The 18,504-nt window shown below is 41.9% G+C and overlaps 1 protein-coding gene across 1 annotated transcript in view; it reads left to right on the top strand.

Annotated features, from left to right (window-relative positions):
• Positions 1-4,431: 4,431 nt before the first annotated feature.
• SERINC4 (serine incorporator 4) overlaps positions 4,432-18,504 on the top strand; it is an 84,477-nt gene continuing 70,404 nt past the window's right edge. The window contains exons 1-3 of the mRNA XM_077263569.1: positions 4,432-4,550; positions 5,601-5,768; positions 17,759-17,937. Of these exons, the coding sequence (XP_077119684.1) occupies positions 4,464-4,550; positions 5,601-5,768; positions 17,759-17,937 (434 nt within the window). The 5' untranslated portion in view covers positions 4,432-4,463. The remainder of the gene's footprint in view (positions 4,551-5,600; positions 5,769-17,758; positions 17,938-18,504) is intronic.

The raw sequence follows: 18,504 nt of genomic DNA on the forward strand, positions 1-18,504 counted from the left end.
ATTTTGGCTTGATATTGTTAATAAATATATTATAGTGTCAATGTCCTTCTTTTGTCCGATGATTTATTTAAATACAGTTACAGTTCATGTAATGTGGTTTATATATTTTGATGATCTGTTTCATAATTTCATTCAATTGTATTAAGTTCTATGACTAATAAACTTTAATGATAATAAATATATTTTACCCATTATTGCATTATATCTTCATAAATAAACTACATACATATTCTAGAATACTACGCTATATACTACGTGGCCGGCCGCGAACAATCAGCGACAGGTATATGGTGCCCACACTGCTAAATACTGCGTGGGCTGTGTGATATACTGCAGGGGCTGCTATATACTACGTGGCCAGTGTTATATACTGCGTGGGCTGTGTGACATACTGCGGGGGCTGTGCTATATACTACATGGGCAGTGTTATATACTACGTGGGCTGTGTGATACAGTATACTGCAGGGGCTGTGCTATACTACATGGGCAGTGTTATATACTACATGTGCTGTGTGATATACTGCGGGGGCTGTGCGATATACTACATGGGCAGTGTTATATACTACGTGGGCTGTGTGATACAGTATACTGCAGGGGCTGTGCTATACTACATGGGCAGTGTTATATACTACATGTGCTGTGTGATATACTGCGGGGGCTGTGCGATATACTACATGGGCAGTGTTATATACTGCGTGGGCTGTGTGACATACTGCAGGGGCTGCTATATACTACATGGGCAGTGTTATATACTACGTGGGCTGTGTGATATACTGCAGGGGCTGTGCTATACTACATGGGCAGTGTTATATACTTCGTGAGGTGTGTGATATACTGCAGGGCTGTGCTATATACTACATGGGCAGTGTTATATACTACGTGTGCTGTGTGATATACTGCGGGGGCTGTGCTATATACTACATGGGCAGTGTTATATACTTAGTATATAGGAGGCATGTAGTATATAGCAGACAAATAGTACGTGGCCTGTGCTATATACTATGTGGCTGCTATATACATACATACATATTCTAGAATACCAGATGCGTTAAGACAGGCCACGCACTATATACTGTATAACACAGCCCACTTACTATATAACACAGCCCACACAGTATATAGCAGCCACGCAGTATATAACACAGGCCACGCAGTATATAATACAGGGCACATAGTATATAGCACAGCCCACGCAGTATATAACTGCGCCGCCCTCTGCCTGAACAGTCAGTGCGGAGAGACGGGACGCTGAGGAGCAGCGACGAGAGGTGAGTATGTGATATTTTGTTTTTATTGCCTCAGCAGCAGCATGTCTATGGGGCCATAAAGAACTGCATGGAGCATTACATGGGGCATCTATGGGGCCATAACTGCATGGAGCATTATATGGGCCATCTATGGGGCCATAACTGCATGGAGCATTATATGGGCCATCTATGGGGCCATAACTGCATGGAGTATTATATGGAGCCTTTATGGGGCCATAACTGCATGGAGCATTATATGGGGCATTATATGGGGCCATAAAGAACTGCATGGAGCATTATATGGGGCATCTATGGGGCCATAACTGCATGGAGCAATATATGGGGCATTATATGGGGCATCTATGGGGCCATAAAGAACTGCATGGAGCATTATATGGGGCATCTACGTGGCCATAACTGCATGGAGCATTATATGGGGCATCTATGGGGCCATAAAGAACTGCATGGAGCATTATATGGGGCATCTATGGGGCCATAACTGCATGAAGCATTATACTATGTGACTGGGCAAAATACTACGTGACTGGGCAAAATACTACGTGGACATGCAATGTACTGCGTGGGCTGCGCAATGTACTGCGTGGGCTGCGCAATGTACTGCGTGGCTGCACAATGTACTAGGTGGGCTGCGCAATGTACTGCGTGGCTGTGCAATATACTGCGTGGGCTGTGCTATATACTACGCATACATATTCTAGAATACCCGATGCGTTAGAATCGGGCCACCATCTAGTCTACTATATAATTGTCTAAGGGTCACTTCCGTCTGTCCTGTCTGTCTGTCACGGATATTCATTGGTCGTGGCCTCTGTCTGTCATGTAATCCAAGTCGCTGATTGGTCGTGGCAAAACAGCCACGACCAATCAGCGACGGGCACAGTCCGGCGGAAAAATGGCCGCTCCTTCCTCCCCGCAGTCAGTGCCCACTCCGTACTCCCCTCCAGTCAGCGCTCACACAGGGTTAATGGCAGCGTTGACCGCGGTGCCTATGCAGCATGAATAGTAAAACGATCTAATGTTAAAAATAATTAAAAAAATAAAAAATAGTTACATACTCACCCTCCATTGGCCCCCGGATCGACAACAGGCCTTTCCCGATCGCGACGCTCCGGTAACCGGTCCATGCCGCGATCTTGCGAGATGATGACGTAGTGGTCTCGCGAGACCGCTACGTCATCATCTCGCGAGACCGCAATGCACTCTTCAGACCGGAGCGCACGAGGAGCTTCGTTAACCGTCCGCTTCGATCTGGGCGCCAACGGAGGGTGAGTATGTAACTATTTTTTATTTTAATTCTTTTTTTTTAACAGGGATATGCTGTATACTATGTGGCTGGGCAATATACTATGTGGCTGGGCAATATACTATGTGGCTGGGTAATATACTATGTGGCTGGGCAATATACTATGTGGCTGGCAATATACTATGTGGCTGGGCAATATACTATGTGGCTGGGCAATATACTATGTGGCTGGGCAATATACTATGTGGCTGGCAATATACTACGTGGCTGAGCAATATACTATGTGGCTGGGCAATTTACTATGTGGCTGGGCAATATACTATGTGGCTGGGCAATATACCATGTCGCTGGGCAATATACTACGTGACTGGGCAATATACTACGTGGCTGGGCAATATACTACGTCACTGGGCAATATACTACGTGACTGGGCAATATACTACGTGACTGGGCAATATACTACCTGACTGGGCAATATACTACGTTACTGGGCAATATACTACGTGGCTGGGCAATAGCATATTCTAGAATACCTGATGCGTTAGAATCGGGCCACCATCTAGTAGTTAATATGCAGTTTGTATTATGAAATGGGTGACAGATCGGCTTTACTACTGTTCAAAGCCTCTAAGGTCATTGAGGTCATCAGGTTCTTGAGACATTTTCTAACGTGGTGTTTTTCTTCACCTTTACTAGAATAGCTGATATGAGCTTGTACATTATTTCATATTGTGAGTCTGGTTATGCTGCGGGTTTGTAGATGTGTCTCCGCCAGTGTTCTTGCTGCGGACCCTTGTGTCATTTTTTAGTTGCCGGTTGTATTTTTATCCTGGCTTAATAAGGAGTTAATAGGCTTATCTACAGCTCCTGCGCTATACTATGGAGATGCTCAGCACCTCTGAGTGCAAAAACATCCTAAAGGGAGATTACAGCGGTGAATTTACAGTGCGACTATACCTTCTATATTACAGTATTTTACCGTATTGGGCAGCTTATAGAAGTAAGCAAAGGGAATGTACTTTAAAAATGTATACAGTGCTGACCTGTGATATGTATGTATTCCATTAGGTATGGTTTTCGGAATCCTACTGTAGTTATCTTGAACAAATTAATGTCAACACCATAGACGCACATAATAGATCATCATAGATAAATATATAATAATATAATAAATATAAATAATATAAATAAATATATAATATAATATAATTGTGCCAAAAACTTGCAAGGCACCAACTTTACTGCTTAGTACTGTCATGCCATGTTCTTTTACTGGCTGATTTACAGTCACTTGCATAGAGCTGGTAGCAGGCTTCATGTCTGTGCCACCATTGCATTGCCGGGATAGACATTTTATAATGTAAGTAACTGGCTTTGCACAAATCCTATTTAATGTACTGAGCCGTTCATGGCCATCCCCCACGTGTGCAGATGGTAAGACGTACACCGACTTTGTCCTGTCGATCAGACCCTAATCTTTTTTCATAGCATTGCCTATAGGGTGATAAATCCACAGCATGACCCTTCAGGGCGGTAGAAACAAATCATTATATCAATGAAGAAATGACAGAAAAGGTTACAGGGCTATTGGTGACGCATATTTTACTCTTTGCCTTTATGTGTTATCCTGATATATTGACCAGAGAGATGACTTGTTAATTGGATCTCCAGCAAGAAATGTCACCATGAAAACAGGAAAACAACACGACTTTATTATCACGGACATCCCGGGGCACAATATATTTAGAAGAACATCTGCAATCAATAATCGCTAAACATCCTTCCAATATATGACAAACTTTACGTCTTTTGCCGATAAAGAAAAAAAATTTGGGCAGATCTTACTTTAAGGACATTTTCCTTCTTCACCAGACTTTGAAGATGTGGATGATGCAATCTCATAGGGTGAAGATATTTGGATTGTAGAGATCAAACATCTGTCAGGACTAGTTATGAGGCTGGTGGATGAAATGGCTGTTCGGAAGGCCCTAAGGAGGAACAAACTCTGCAACGATTTCATCAGTTCTGTGTCCTACCAGGTGAGATTTGAGGCAATGTATTAGCTGAATTGTGGGTTGAAGAACTTTTGCTCCATGACATTTGCCATTCTCTTCTCAATGTTAGAATAGCTAAGTTTTCTGATGCATGTTTGGGGTAATGGAAGCCAAGAGCCCATTGGGACTTTTTTTGTCTAAAGCTCACATAGACCTGGTACCAGTCCTGTGCTTTTACATAAGCGGAGTTGTTAGATCAAGTACTCCTTCTGGATTTGATGCAAATTGATATGCACGTCCCAATCCATCAGCCATGACAGTGGTCTGTGGTTGCTGGATGGAAGTCAGATAATCGCCTCTTACATGACGGCATTGGGGGTCTCCTTTTGATTAGCCGTCTGGTGCAATGTCATCATTGCGGCATGACACATGTGATGGTATGCCAGGCCGGCTAATCAAAAGAGACACAGATGTCATCAGATAAGAGGTGGTTCTCCCTTTAACCGACCACTGACAACTATATTGGCCAATGGGCTGGGATGTACAAATCAATTTTCACTAATTCCTTCCCAAACCAAATTATATTCAAGTTCTGCCACAGTCCTGCCTATTAAAAGTATAATGTAAGGGGTACCAGGGAGAGGCATTGGATGTATCTACTGGGTACAGGGTGAGAAGCTGTGGTCTATGGCTCCAATTGTATTAATAAAAATAGATTTTTGAGGTGATAGGGTAATGAATAATTAGACTTGAGTGTTCAAGACAACTGTAGACTCTTGTAACAGGCATCTAGTTGGATGTTCCTTACATTTTTGTGCCATAGGATTAAATATGTATTGTATTGTTGACATGCTGGCCAGGAACATAATTTTTTAATAAAGGGAATTAATATAGTTGAAATTATAGTTATAATCTGTGAAGGCTTTGAGTGACCGTTGATGAGAATCTGCATGTGGTTCTTGCAGAAGCAGCAGAGAATAATTTTCTCTATCATGCTTTAGTCTATATAACTATGGTGTATGTGGTCTTACATGTTAGTATTATTGCCCAACCAAGTCTTCCTGTTCCAATGTACTCCCTTTTTATGTTTTTTAGATATGTTGCTGCTGTGGGCCCTCTCCATGCTCTTTGTGTTGTGAGTGCTGCCCTAGCATCAAGGCGTCTACTGGTACTAGACTGCTGTACACATGCTTCCACATTTTCGCCTCCACCGTCTGCTGCCTCATGCTTTCCAAAAGGGTGTCAGAAACTGTCAAGGAACATGTGAGTATAGTCACATCCATGTAGCAAGAATTAATATGATTCATTCATTGCCTAGTGTTCATGACCATTTCTGTCTATTCTACATCCACTAAAGGATGAAACTATTGATAATCACTAATCTGAAGTGATTATGCATACTTGGAAATTATTTCCAGGGTTGTATGTTTGTCAAATCTTCCTGTCTCTGTGCCTGTACCCAATTAGCAGATACAAATGGTATCCTGGGTAGTACACAAACTTCCTGAGAGTGTGGAAACCATTCAGCCATGGCAGCTCTAGTCCAAATTCAGCCCTGGAATCATCAGGAAATAAGCTTGAATAATCAAGGTAGATGTATTGTGGTGTCCTAATTCATCCCTGATGGCAGATGTTGGCAGAGAGAAGGATTGCTCATTTTAAATTCAACAAGTCTAATCATTTGTTATATTGGGAGATAAACCACTTCCAAAGGTGTCTGGAAAAGTCTCTCAACCCCTGGGAACACATGCCCGCTCAGTAAAGATTGCCACTGTATATAAAGTAGATGGGGGACTGAATGGAATAGCTGTTGGCTAAAAAAAATTCAGCCAACAGCTATTTAAGGTGCATGGTCACCTTAAGGAAGTTGGTATTATAGCCTTACAGCTTTAATTCCCAAAAGGCTTGATCTCCCCAAAAATAACATATTCATAGTTACTTACCCCCTGCCGGTCCAGTGCTGCCTGTTTGCTTCTCTGATGGTCTTCGTTGACGTGTGATAACAAGTAGTGACATCCCGTCTTTAGCATGTGACCATTGTAGACAATCAATGGCCATATTGGTGTTGTGACATCTACCTCAGCATCTCCACTGAGCCCAATGACTGGATGCAGGAGTCACTTCCTGTAGACGTGATGTAGCCATGTTGACAAAAGCTCACAGTGCACTGCAAAGAGTCAATGATGTGGTAGCAAGGGGTTCGTAAGGATTCTGTTGTTCTTTTTAAGGAAATCAAGTCTCTGGGAGGTTAAAGTTTACTGGCAAACAACCTTTTTCTGTTGTATGGTGTGGGTGGCTTGGATGAAAAGGTAGCTGTGGATTCTCTTACTGAACAATTATATCTGGGGACATTCCCATAATAGGGACATTTCTCAATAGGACATTTATATGGCAGTTTGAAAGAATGTATTGAAGATTATTTATCATAGAATCATGGAATTGTAGAGTTGGAAGGGATCTCCTGGGTCATCTGGTCCATCCCCCTGCTCAAGGCAGGATTCACTAAATCATCCCAGACAGATGTCTGTCCAGCCAGTTCAGGAGTGAGATGCAGGATATGTGTGAACCATTTTGTTATGCCTGGCATAGCTGTGGGCAAAGGGTTGTGGCTAGTTATCAGACCTTTAGATGGTGGGTCTTTACTATCGGGTACTGGCTGCATCTCTTTGAGAATCGTAAAGCAAATCAGCAATCATACCCGATTGAATTAAATTACCATCAGTCGAGTATATCTGTAATGTCCCAATTGCCCCTGGACCCAATATATCTACAATGCCCCCAATCACCCCATGACTGAATTTAACTATAGTGTCCCAATTGCCCATAGACCCGATATGTCTCCAATGTCCCCAATCATCTCTAGACCTAATATATTTACAATGTCCCCAATCGTCCTTAGACCCGATATATCTACAATATCCTCAATCATCCCTAGACACTTTGCCCTCTGTCTAGAAAAGCTTTGGTGGGATCTTTCTCTTTTCCAACATTTATATCTACATGTGTTACATGTGTTTAATGTTATCAGTTCGTTGGCACAAATTGGTTAACAAAAGCAATTTTCTTGGTTGTTTCACTTGGTACACTAAAAGCTTCAACAAAATTATCCATAATAATAGCATATATGAAAGCTCATGTGGTTATATTGTGGTGTAGGATACTGGCATTGTGGATTTTATGAAGGATGTTGATAAATGCGTTTCTGGACCAGATTGCGTGTAGCTTTGATCTATTTATTTCATTTTCTTTTTATAGGAAGGAGAAAATGTTTCTTTTTGAATTAAGGAACATGGTGCTTTAGTTTAGTGCCATTATTGCTGTTTTAGTTACAAAGATATAATTACTTCCATCCTTTGCCACATTAATAGTGCCATTTTACCACCATGAAAGCCTTATCCGTAGAATATCAGTGTTAAATCAGCAGTCAAACTGTAGATTTGAAAGAAGTTTTTAGAAGCACTCCTCCTCCCATCAAAGTTTTTGTTCTCTTAATATATTGGAGTCATCATGTTGTATAGCACTGTGCACTTACAATTGCTCATTTTGCCTTTCTACGCAGCTAATTCTATTTTCCCTGTTCTATGTTGTCCCTTCATAAATCATACCCCCCTACAACTCCTAACCTAGTAGCTCTGCTCTCCCCTATTGCCATAGACTTTTGCAATGATTCATGACTTGTCTGTAGAAAATTGACCTCCTGTTTCTACATGCAGCTTAGAAGGATTCAGCTAGTCAGTTTTTAATCACGTGATGTCATAGACCTAATGGAAAAGAGAAGAATTAGCTGGGTAGAAAGGCAAAATGAGCAATTGTAAGTACACAGTGCCATAAAATAGGATAATTGCAATATATTAAGAGATAACAATTTTGATGGGAGTGTTTCTTTTATACATTACACCAAGGGTGCCAAGACATCCAACCGTAGTGCGCAGCACTTGGTTTTACTGCAAATTACCAACTCTCTATGCATTTGATTTTAACTCGCAAGTAGTGTTGAGCATTCCGATACCGCAAGTATTGGGTATCGGCCGATACTTGCGGGTATCGGAATTCCGATACCGAGATCCGATACTTTTGTGGTATCGGGAATCGGTATCGGGATTAATATCAATGTGTAAAAGAAAGAATTAAAATAAAAAATAGGGATATACTCACCTCTCCGACGCAGCCTGGACTTTACCGCCGTAACCGGGAGCCGTTGTACCTAAAAATGCGCGCTTGAAGGGCCTTAGATGACGTCACGGCGCTCTGATTGGTCCGTAGCGGTCGCGTGACCGCTACGGACCAATCACAAAGCAGTGACATCACCTAAGGTCTTTCAAGCGCTTGAAAGATCTTAGGTGACGTCACTGCTTTGTGATTGGTCGCATAGCGGTCTCCTTCAGACCCTGGGAACCATACAGGATACCGTCCGATACTTGGTGTCACATTGACTTGCATTGGTATTGGGTATCGGTATCGGATTAGATCCGATACTTTGCCGGTATCGGCCGATACTTTCCGATACCGATACTTTCAAGTATCGGATGGTATCGCTCAACACTACTCGCAAGTCAACTCTTGTTTGTGAAATTAAAACAATGATTATGTAATTTTTTTTAAAATAATACCAAAAAACAACTGGACTGCACATTTTTCAGGTAAGCCAAACAGTACTTGCTTGAAAATTGGCTACACAATCCAATTTTTTATACATATTTCTTACTACACTCTCTCTTCTCTAATCCGTCCTGAATTCGGCAGCCAGGGTCGTATTTCTGTCCAGCCGTTTCACTGAAGCCTCCACCTTGTGCCAGTCTTTACACTGGTTACCCATTCAATCTAATATATAAAGCTGAATGTGTGTGTGTATGTATGTGTGTGTATGTCCGGGATTGGCATCTGCACCGTCGCAGCTACAGCCACAAAATTTTGCACAGTAACACGTCTGGACCCCAAGAGCGTTATAGGCTATGTTGTGAGGTGAAATTTTAACCCCGCGCATTCCAATTCACCAAACAATTTTGCCCCTATCTACATAAGGGGGAAAAAGTGAAAGGAAAAGTGTTGGAGGCAAATTGACAGCTGTCAGATGTGAACAAGGGGGAGTTAAAGAGTGAGAGCGATGGCGCCAAAGAGTATATACCATACAGTTGCTAAGGTGGGGCCCCGACATGGGATACTCACCACACACGGGGATATGAACACACACACAAAATGTGCCACACACTACCACATGCTTGAACACATATATCACCCTCAGCACACATTTCACCACACATACACCAACCTCGCCACATAAAAGTCGAAACACAAAAGTCGCCGCTCAAAAGTCGCCACGCGCAAAACTCGCCACATGCAAAACTAGGCTCACGCAAAGCTCGGCACACGTGCAAAACTCACCTCATGGAAAACTCGCCACACGGAAAACTTGCATGTGTGTGTGTATGTCCGGGATTGGCATCTGCACCGTCGCAGCTACAAACACAAAATTTTGCACAGTCACACGTCTGGACCCCGAGAGCATCATAGGCTATGTTGTGAGGCAAAATTTTAACCCTGCGCGTTCCAATTCACCAAACAATTTTGCCCCTATCTACATAATGGGGAAAAAGTGAAAGGAAAAGTAATGGAGGCAAATTGACAGCGAGGAGGAGATGGCATACAGGTATATACTATATACAGGAGAGATGATATACAGCTATATATTATATACAGGAGGAGATGACATACAGGTATGTACTATATACAGGGGAGATGATATACAGCTATATATTACATACAGGAGGAGATGACATACAGGTATATACTATATACAGGGGAGATGACATACAGGTATATACTATATACAGGGGAGATGACATACAGGTATATACTATATACAGGGGAGATGACTTACAGGTATATCTAATATATAAAGCTGAATGTGTGTGTGTATGTGTGTATGTCCGGGATTGGCATCTGCACCGTCGCAGCTACAGCCACAAAATTTTGCACAGTTACACGTCTGGACCCTGAGAGCGTCATAGGCTATGTTGTGAGGCAAAATTTTAACCCCACGCTTTCCAATTCACCAAACAATTTTGCCCCTATCTACATAATGGGGAAAAAGTGAAAGGAAAAGTAATGGAGGCAAATTGACAGCGAGGAGGAGATGGCATACAGGTATATACTATATACAGGAGAGATGATATACAGCTATATATTATATACAGGAGGAGATGACATACAGGTATGTACTATATACAGGGGAGATGATATACAGCTATATATTACATACAGGAGGAGATGACATACAGGTATATACTATACACCAACCTCGCCACATAAAAGTTGAAACACAAAAGACGCCGCTCAAAACTCGCCACGCGCAAAACTCGCCACATGCAAAACTAGGCTCACGCAAAACTCACCACACATGCAAAACTCACCTCATGGAAAACTTACATACGCTGAAAAATTGCCACATGCACAAAAGTTGCAACACATGCAAAAGTTGCCTCACACAAAACTTGCACATACTCAAAACGCACCACACATAAAACTCGCCAAGCGCAAAACTCGCCATGCGCAAAACTTGCTGCACACAACTTGCTACACTAACCTGTCACATGCAACTCGACACAAAAAGTTGCTACACGCATGTCGCCACACAAAACTCATCTCACAAAAGTCGCTACATGCATGTCGCCACACGCAACTCAACACACACAACTTGACACATGAAACTCGCCCTAAAACACACACAAGTCTGGCATTATCCTTCAAAAATAAAAATCTGATTAATAAGCAGACAAACTACAAGAGCAACAACTGTACCATATAGGAAATACGGCAGCTGTCAGTCACATGACCTGTCTATTATGTGTATGTGTGAGCTAATATATACTGCCAGGGGGGAAGGCTTCCTGTTGGCTGGGGATTTATCAGGCTGCCAATTTAGCTTACAAATACTGAGGTAAAAATACTGAGCAAATAACGTGTGAATGAGGTCTAATACAGGAGGAGATGACACACAGATATATACTATATACAGGAGGAGATGACACACAGGTATGCACTATATACAGGGGAGATGACACACACATATATACTATATACAGGGGAGATGACACACAGGTATATACTATATACAGGAGGAGATGACATATATATACAGGAGATGACACACACATATATACTATATACAGGGGAGATGATGCACAGGTATATACTATATACAGGAGGAGATGACACACTGGTATATACTATATACAGGGGAGATGACATACAGGTACATACTATATACAGGGGAGATGACACACAGGTATATACTATATACTGGGGAGATGACACACAGGTATATACTATATACAGGGGAGATGACACACAGGTATATACAGGAGGAGATGGCACACAGGTATACACTATATTCAGAAGGAGATGACACACAGGTATATACTATATACAGGAGGAGATGACATACAGGTACATACTATATACAGGGGAGATGGCACACAGATATATACTATATACAGGAGGAGATGTGTTATGATCTGGTGGCCTAAGAGCAGCATGGGATGTACTCTGGAGAAGGTGGTACCTGTACTGACCGCAGACCCTGAACTTAACACCGCAACTAGAAGTAGCCGTGGAATGTACCTTTCACTCCCTAGACATCTCGACACAGCCAGAGGACTAATTACCCCTAGAGATAGAAACGGGAAAACTATCTTGCCTCAGAGAAAATCCCCAAAGGATAGAAAGTCCCCCACAAATATTGACTGTGAGAGGAGAGGGAAAAAACATACACAGACAGAAATCAGAATTTAGCAAAGGAGGCCACTTCTAGCTAGATAGAAAGGATAGGACAGAGTACTATGCGGTCAGTATTAAAACACTAGAAAATATCCACCACAGAAAATACAAAAACTCCACATCTAACTAAAGATATGGAGGGTATATCTGCATCTCCAGAGATACCAGCTTGGCTAAACAAATCATTATACAGACCAAGCTGGATTAGACAAAAACATGGAAAAGAACTGAACAATAAGGCCCACAGCATGTGGACAGCAAAAAATCAAGGCCAGAACTTATCTTTGTTGAAATGAACAGCAAAGCAGAAGAGACCAGGCAGGGATGTGAATCCTCCAAGAACAATGGGCAACTGGCACTGACTAAAGGGTCAAGCAAGACTAAATAGCCCAGTCAGAATTTACAAAAAGTGGACATACCTGATGAATGGTGCGATCCAGAGACAGCAGCACTACCACTTATAACCACCGGAGGGAGCCCAAGAGCAGAATTCACAACAGAGATGACACACAGTTATATACTATATACAGGAGGAGATGACACACAGGTATATACTATATACAGGAGGAGATGACACACAGGTATATACTACATACAGGGGAGATGACACACGTATATACTATATACAGGAGGAGATGACACACAGATATATACTATATACAGGAGCAGATGACACACAGGTATATACTATATACAGGAGGAGATGACATATAGGTACATACTATATACAGGAGGAGATGACACACAGGTATATACTATATACAGGAGGAGATGACACACAGGTATATACTATATACAGGAGGAGATGACACACAGGTATATACTATATACAGGGGAGATGACACACGTATATACTATATACAGGAGGAGATGACACACAGATATATATTATATACAGGAGCAGATGACACACAGGTATATACTATATACAGGAGGAGATGACATATAGGTACATACTATGTACAGGAGGAGATGACACACAGGTATATACTATATACAGGAGCAGATGACACACAGGTATATACTATATACAGGAGGAGATGACTTACAGGTATATACTATATACAGGAGGAGATGACACACGTATATACTATATACAGGAGTAGATGACATACAGGTATATACTATATAAAAGAGGAGATGACACATAGGTATATAGAGGAGGAGATGACATACAGCAGGTATATACTATATACAGGGGAGATGACAAACATGTATATACTATATACAGGAGATGACATACAGGTATATACTATATATAGGAGATGACATACAGGTATATAGTATATACAGAAGAGATGACATACAGGTATATACTATATACAGGAGGAGATGACACATAGGTATATACAATATACAGGAGGAGATGACATACAGCAGGTATATACTATTTACAGGGGAGATGACATACAGGTAAATACTATATACAGGAGATGACATAAAGGTGTATACTATATATAAGGGAGATGGCAAACATGTATATACTGAGGGGAAAATGAGAGGTGTGAGGTGAAAATGAAAAGGTGTGAGTGCAAAATGAGAGGAGTGAGGGAAAATAGTGGAGTAATCGGAAAATGACAGATGTGAGGTCGAAATGACAAGTGTTAGGGGGGAATGAGAGGAGTGAGGGGGGAATGAGAGGAGTGAGGGGGAAAATGAGAGTTGTAAGGGAGAAAATGAGAGATGTGAGGGGGAAAATGAGAGGTGTGATGGAAAAATAAGAGAAGTGAGGTGCTATAACTAACCACAGATATTTACTATGCCCAGGCAACGCCGGGCTCTTCAGCTATTACAGAATAAAATATAAACTCTTATCTCTCACCCACAATGCCCACCACAGTTCTGCACCATCATATATCTTCTTCCTCATCTCGGTCTATCACCCTAGATGTACGCTCCGTTCTGAAACTGACCTAAGACTCACATCCTCCATAGTTTGAACCTCACACCTCCATCTCCAAGACTTTTCCCATGGTGCGCCAGTTCTCTGGAATTCACGACCCCAAATAATCTGACTGTTACCTAGCCCCCATGTTTTTAAGCATGCTTTAAAAACCCATCTCTTTAAACAAGCCTCCTTTTACACATTATTCAGAAGCTGCTCCCTCCTATTCATCTTTCTCCTAATCCTCCATGCACTTCATAATTGCACTTAAACACACTGGCTGATGACCGGATCATGCAGCTTTATATGAAAATCCCTATTTATTACAATTTCTGGATCTGAAATAATAAGCACTTGTCACCTATTGTGCCCCCCTTATTTCCTGGTAGATTGTAAGCTTGCGAGCAGGACCCTCATGCCCTGATCAAACATGTTGCCAAGTAATTTTTACAACAGAATGAAGACCGTAAAAACAAAACTCAAAAATGAAGACGGAATCATTGCTATTTTTTGTCATTTCACTTCACTTGGAATTTGTTTTCCTATTTTGACTTTACAGTACATTGCACGGTAAAGTGAAGGGTGTCATTCGAAAACTTCTACTCGCCCTGCAAAAAACAAACCCTCATACAGTTATGTTAATGGATGAAGTATAGGAAAAACTAAAGTATAAAAGCGAAAAAGGTCTACTGTGGCAAGGGGTTAACATTTGGTTTATTTATTAAATTAAATGTATTTATTGCCTTAGTCTGGACTCACACATCCACGTACACGGACCGGCATCTGGGCTCCTGCCCTTACCTCATCAACCTCATATATGACTACAAGGCTGTTGAGTTTTTATCTCGAGACCCACGACAAGTCCGTGCATCGGGGTCCAAGACACAGATGTGTGAATCCAGCCATCAAGCCCAAAAACATTGACAGGTGAAGTGAATAACATTGATTATATGGTGACATTAGGTCCTATGAAGGGGGGGAATATATTAGGCAGCAAGTGAGGAGACAGTTCTTGATGTCAATATGTGGAAACCAGGAAAAATAAGCAAGTTTACTCTCTAAGTGACTTTTACAAGGGCCAACTTGTGATGGCTGTATGACAGTCAGAGAATATCCTAAATGTAAGGTCTTGCTTTGGTGTTCCCAGTATCCTACAAAAACAGCCAAAGAAGGGCAAACAGACGGGAAAGACTCATTGCTGCACATAGTGTCTAGCCTTTTTGTCCAATCCAACAGAAGATGTACTCCATTAAGTACATATCTGAATGGGAGAGCATCACTTTCCTGCATTAGGGTGCACTGTTGGAAGAAGACCGACCAGTGGAGACAGCATGTTGCTCTGGGCAATGATCTTCTGAAAATAATCTTGTGGATGTTACTTTGACTCACACCGCCTGCCTTAACATTACTGCAGGCCAAGTACTCCTCTTTATGGTATCGATATTTCCTAATGGCAGCAGCCTTCATCAGCAGGCTAATCCCCCTGCCAGACTGCAAAAATTGCTAAAGAATGGTTTTAGGAGCATGGCAATAATTTTGAGGCTTTGGTTTGGCCTCCACATTCCCCATATCTCAGTCTGAATCTGATTGATCATCTTTGGGATGTGCAGGAAAAAACAATCAGATTTATGATCCATAGCCCCTTCGCCACCTAAACTGTTATTGTTTTCTTAATAATTTTGTCCAGGATGAAAAGATATGAAACTTTGCATCTCACTTTATTAGGGAATTTTGTCTTCTTTTGTGTAAAAAAAATAGCTTTAAGTGGCTTCCAAAACTCTTCTATTTACCTGACTGTAGCTGTATTGATATCAGAACTATAAAGGTACCTTCACACTGAACAACTTTCCAACGAGAAAGACAACGATCCGTGACGTTGCAGCGTCCCGGATAGCGATATCGTTGTGTTTGACACGCAGCAGCGATCTGGATCCCGCTGTGATATCGTTGGTCGGAGCTAGAAGGCCAGCACCTTATTTCGTCGTTAGGTCGGTGTGTATCGTTGTGTTTGACAGCAAAAGCAACGATGCCTGCAATGTTTTACAATGGTAACCAGGGTAAATATCGGGTTACTAAGTGCAGGGCCGCGCTTAGTAACCCGATATTTACCCTGGTTACCATTGTAAAAGTAAAAAAAAAAACACTACATACTCACCTTCTGATGTCTGTCACGTCCCCCGCCGGCGGCTTCCCTGCACTGAATGTGTCAGCGGCGCCGGCAGTAACAGCGGTGACGTCACCGCTGTGCTCTGCTTTACGGCCGGTCGCCGCTGACACATTCAGTGCAGGGAAGCCGCCGGCGGGGGACGTGACAGACATCAGAAGGTGAGTATGTAGTGTTTTTTTTTTACTTTTACAATGGTAACCAGGGTAAATATCGGGTTACTAAGCGCGGCCCTGCACTTAGTAACCCGATATTTACCCTGGTTACCATTGTAAAACATTGCAGGCATCGTTGCTTTTGCTGTCAAACACAACGATACACACCGACCTAACGATGAAATAAGGTGCTGGCCTTCTAGCTCCGACCAACGATATCACAGCGGGATCCAGATCGCTGCTGCGTGTCAAACACAACGATATCGCTATCCAGGACGCTGCAACGTCACGGATCGTTGTCGTTCTCGTTGGAAAGTTGTTCAGTGTGAAGGTACCTTTAAACATTTGGAGTACAGATGATGGCAGTGGAAGGCTCAGCTCAGCACCTGTGATTCACTAAGGCCGGGGTCAAACTACCGTACAATACAGCCGAGTGCTATGTGATAAAACATCACGTAGCCCTCGGCCCAGTGTTACTCTATGGGGCAGATCACATCTGCGATTATTTTCTCATGCGGAATCAGCATGGGAGAACAATGGCAGCATACTGTGATTGGACTTGTCTCACTCGCTCCCATATAAGTCTATGGGTGCAAGTGACACAATGCCCAGCACTCAGATATCATCCGAGTGCAGTGCGATATACTCAGTTGCCTGTAGCGGAGGAGATGGAGAAATTACTTTCTACGCCTCCTCTGCAGCTGAGCTCCAATATACTCTCTGTGTGAGTGACTCGGAGTACAGAGCATTGACACTCGGCTCCCACTCGCAGCAGAGCAGGATCCGAGGGTCAGTAGCATATCACATCCAATGCTCTCACATCGGATGACATACGCTAGTGTGACTCCAGCCTAACTCTGGAAATAACCCTGCTGAAGGAGACTGGTCTGATAAGCAGAAAAATCAGGGGAGGAGACAGGTGCTGACCCTTTCACTGCCATCATCTGTACTCCAAGTAAGAACGTTTTGATATAAATGCAGATGAACGCAAGCAAATATACGGGGGAAAAAGCAGGATTTTGGAAGCCATTTATATTATTCTGTTTTTTTTTTTTTTTTACAAGAATGAAGACAAAATCTCCGACTAAAATAATAAAATGATTTACAAATGTTGATAACTTTCCATGATGGACAAAAAATGAAAAAAAAATGAAAGTTTTTCCTTACAATTTAATATCTACTTTCACTCAATTTCACATTATTTTGTTATTCTGCACATTAATTATTTAATTGCATCACATTTGATTTATGTATGGTATCGTTTGAACTACAGGTGCCTTGGATTTCTCTCCTTTGCAACCATTTGCCTGGTGATAATGACTGTGACACTCTTGTTGGGTACACAGCCGTCTACAGAGTCTGCTTTGGCACCGCATCTTTTTATTTCATCCAGTCAGTGTTTCTTGTCAATGTGAAGTCCACACAGGAGTTCCGAGCCATGGTCCACAATGGGTAAAGTATAATATTGTATTACTGAAACACTGAGTTTTAGCATCCGTGGGATGTAATGGATGCACGTATTCTGTCCCTCTGTTTACCCCGTATACTTCTGCATATTTATATCAAAACAGTAAGTGCTAAATAATATAAGTTAAAGAGTTTTTCCCAAAACATTAAGTTATCCTCAATGCATAGCACAGCACTCGACAATTTCTGGCAGCCCCCTAGACAATGAATGCAGCCAAGGTTGCACATATGCACCTACTTTACAAGTCTGCAGAGTCCTGATCACGGGATTTCTTAGGGTCTCAGAGGTTGGACCCTCAGCGATGAGTGAATTATGAGCCATTCTAGGGATACTTTCATATTTTGGAAATACCCCTTAATTTTATCTAAACTTAAAGCAAATAATGTAAATATGACCATGAAAGGCAATGATTAGATGGAAATATCTACCCTTATTGATCAATTTCACCATCCTACACAAGGCATACTTTGTTTTGCACAGGATAGGCGTTTCCAATAATGAAGCATTGGAATCCATAATTTTATGTTGTGATCATGATTGTATAAACCTTT

The sequence above is a fragment of the Ranitomeya variabilis genome, chromosome 5, assembly GCF_051348905.1.
Source record: "Ranitomeya variabilis isolate aRanVar5 chromosome 5, aRanVar5.hap1, whole genome shotgun sequence".
Classification (NCBI taxonomy): Eukaryota; Metazoa; Chordata; class Amphibia; order Anura; family Dendrobatidae; genus Ranitomeya; species Ranitomeya variabilis.